At 37.6% G+C, this 3098-nt stretch overlaps 1 protein-coding gene across 1 annotated transcript in view; it reads left to right on the top strand.

Annotated features, from left to right (window-relative positions):
- MTMR7 (myotubularin related protein 7) overlaps positions 1 to 3098 on the top strand; it is a 161999-nt gene that overhangs the window by 76687 nt on the left and 82214 nt on the right. Inside the window, exon 5 of the mRNA XM_007954943.2 lies at positions 2710 to 2838. Within this exon, the coding sequence (XP_007953134.2) occupies positions 2710 to 2838 (129 nt within the window). The remainder of the gene's footprint in view (positions 1 to 2709; positions 2839 to 3098) is intronic.

Here is a 3098-nt window from a genome sequence, read left to right as displayed (position 1 = left end):
CTGACTCGACGGCACATAACAACAACAACAATGGTTTATAAAGTTGTTTGTCATGAGTATTATCTAATTTGCTCCTTATATCAGCTCTGTGAGATACTATTGCTGTCATATCAGATTTTCTTTTTTAAAAAGCTGAGAATACAAGATGTTTACCTATGTTTTACTGACTACACAAACACCTGCAACTGGATGAATCATAACAAATTATGAAAAACATTTAAAAGAATGGGAATTTCAGAACACTTAAACTTAATGGTGTTCATACAGAACCTGTACATTGACCAAGAGGCAGTTATTTGAATAAAACAAGTAGATAATGCATGATTTAAAATTGAAAGAAATGTGTCAGGGTTGTATAATTTCAGTCTGTATGCTGAGCAGATAATCCAAGAAGCTAGATTTTGTGAGGAAGAATGTGGCATAAAGACTGGAGGAAGACTCATTACCAACCTGTGATATGAGGATGTACACTTGTGCTTCCTGAAAATGAAGAGGACAAAAATTACAGTCTTCAGTATGGATTATACCTCAACATAAAGAAAATAAAACTTACAACTGGACCAAGAAGCAACATCATGATAAATGGAGAAAAGATTGAAGTTGTCAAGAGTTTAATTTTACTTGGATACACAGTCAGTGCCCATGGAAACAACAGTCGAGAAATCAGTTGACATGGCCCCAGATTATCCTTCGGGCCTACAAATGGACTCACTTCCATGGATTAGCTCTCACACCAACAGTAGAAAGACCTACCTGCATAACACCTATCCCAAGGAGATGTACCTACCTGCTCTAGGGAGATGTATTCATTCAATAAGCCAGCCATGAGACATCAGAGGGACAGCATTCACATAGAGGGCATGTGGACAGACAGGAGTGCATAGATAAGAAGGGTACAGGGAGGGGTTAGTCACAGGGAGGAGAGAGGAGGAGAATTTTTTTATGATTGGGGATGGCAGTCAAGACTGTGAAATCAAATGTGCATGAACTGTTGAATGTAAAACAAATCTGCTTTGTAAATTTGCATCCAAAGCACAATTTAAAAAAAAAAAGAAAAGAAAGAAATCAGTTAACATAATGCACTGGGCAAATATGCTGCAAAAGATCTCTCTTTAAAGTACTAGAGAGCAAAGATGTCACTTTGAAGACTAAGGTGCACCTGACCCAACCCATGTTATTTTCTGTAGCATCATGTGCATCTGAAAGCTGGACAATTAATAATAAGACCAAAGAAGAGTGCCTTTGGATTATGGTGTTGGTGAAGAATATTGAACATACCACGGCCTACCAGAACAATGAAATCTATATTGGAAGAAGTATAGCCAGAATGTTCCTTAGAAGCAAGAATTCTGAGACTTTGTCTCATTTCCTTAAGACATATTACCAGTAGAGATCAGTCCTGATGAAGGACATTATGCTTGGTAAAATGGAAGATCAGCAAAAAAGATGAAGGCCTTCAGTGAGATGGATTGATGCGATGGCTGGAACAGTGGTCTCAAACATAATCTACTATATTGAGGATGGCACAGAACTGACTTGATGGCATCTAACATCAACAACAATATCAGTTTTAGAGATTAGTAAACCCAGTTCCTCAGAGTCATATAATTGCTAAATCAGAGCCAAGTTCTAAACCCATGACTTCTGCTCTAAATTGCATGATTCCGAGGCACCAGTCTTCTCTTGATAATCAAAGCCAGGGATACGTAGAAAAAATAATTTCTTAACATTTATTAAAGGAACACATAAGAAACAAACATAAAGTTGTTAAAGTATGTGATAATAGGTGGTATATTTGGAAATAAAGTCTAGAAGGCTAGAGGACACTTCCTAAAGGAGACAGAACTTGGATTGGTCCTTAAGTAATAGATGAGATCTGGAGAGATAGAGGGAGGACGTTATGGGTTGAATTGTGTCTCCCAAAAATATGTGTTGTAAATTCTAACCTCTGTGTCTGTGGTTATAATACCATTTAGAAATGAGTTTTCTGCTGTGTTAATGAGGCAAGACTAGTGTAGGGTGTGTTTTGAGTTAATCTCTTAAAACAGATAAAAAGAGCAGATTAGGCAAGTAAAGATGGGGGAAGAGAGATGTCAAGCCACTTGAGGATGATCTAGAAGCAGAGGCTTGAAAGTGCCAGAGACCTTCCTCCAGAGTCAACAGAGAGAGAAAGCCTTCCCTAGAGGCAGCATCCTGAATTCAGATCTAACCTTCTAATCAATGAGAGAATAAATTTCTGTTTGTTAAAGCCATCCTTTTGTGTTGTTTCTGTTACAGCAGCACTAGATAACTAAGATAGAGGAGTATCTAGCAAGGACATCAGCTTGATTAAGCTTGAAGGGAGGAATGCATGCCAGGAACAGCCAAGGAGCTAACTATTGGTGTTTATATTTTTAAGAAAATTTCCTCTCTTTGTAGCAACTACAATCAGCTGAAATTTTTCACCTGATAGGATGCAAAAGTGTAATTTGTCACTGCCACTACTTTGGAGAAAAGGGACAGCGCAGAAGACTGAATGTATCTTGCTTTCCTTCAGTGTGATTTCATAAAATAAATAGTTCTTCATTCCCCTGGATTCCAGAAATAGCTTTCTCTGTGCTTGGTTAGAAAAAAATAAAACTTAAATATGTGTGGTAAATGGTATTTCTTGTGGCAGTCCTCAAAACATCACTAGATTGCCTTAAAATCTGATTGTATTTTCTGTGACAGGTTTGTGACTCTTACCCTACTGAGTTATATGTTCCCAAATCGGCCACAGCACACATCATCGTAGGGAGTTCCAAATTCCGGAGTAGACGGCGATTTCCTGCCCTTTCTTACTACTGTAAAGATAACCACGTAAGTCTCAAAGCATGCTTTTGTTTTATGCTTTGCTTTTCTTGTTTTATCATAAACAGACATTTTCTTGCTGCCTTCTAGTGTGTGTGTGTGTGTGTGCAAGTTCATTTGAATTCTTCTTAAAGGTATATGGAGGTGACTATATACAGTATGACACAGTACAACTGTGCTTAAATCCTTATCCCTTGGAAAAATTGACTTTCCATGTTTATTTGAAGTAAAGTAATGGAGTAGATTTTGTTGTTGTTGTTGTTATGTGC

This window comes from Orycteropus afer, unplaced genomic scaffold, assembly GCF_000298275.1.
Source record: "Orycteropus afer afer isolate SDZICR_OR568_19922 unplaced genomic scaffold, OryAfe1.0 scaffold00483, whole genome shotgun sequence".
In the NCBI taxonomy this organism is placed as follows: domain Eukaryota; kingdom Metazoa; phylum Chordata; class Mammalia; order Tubulidentata; family Orycteropodidae; genus Orycteropus; species Orycteropus afer.
This window is presented reverse-complemented; position numbering and strand designations above follow the sequence as displayed.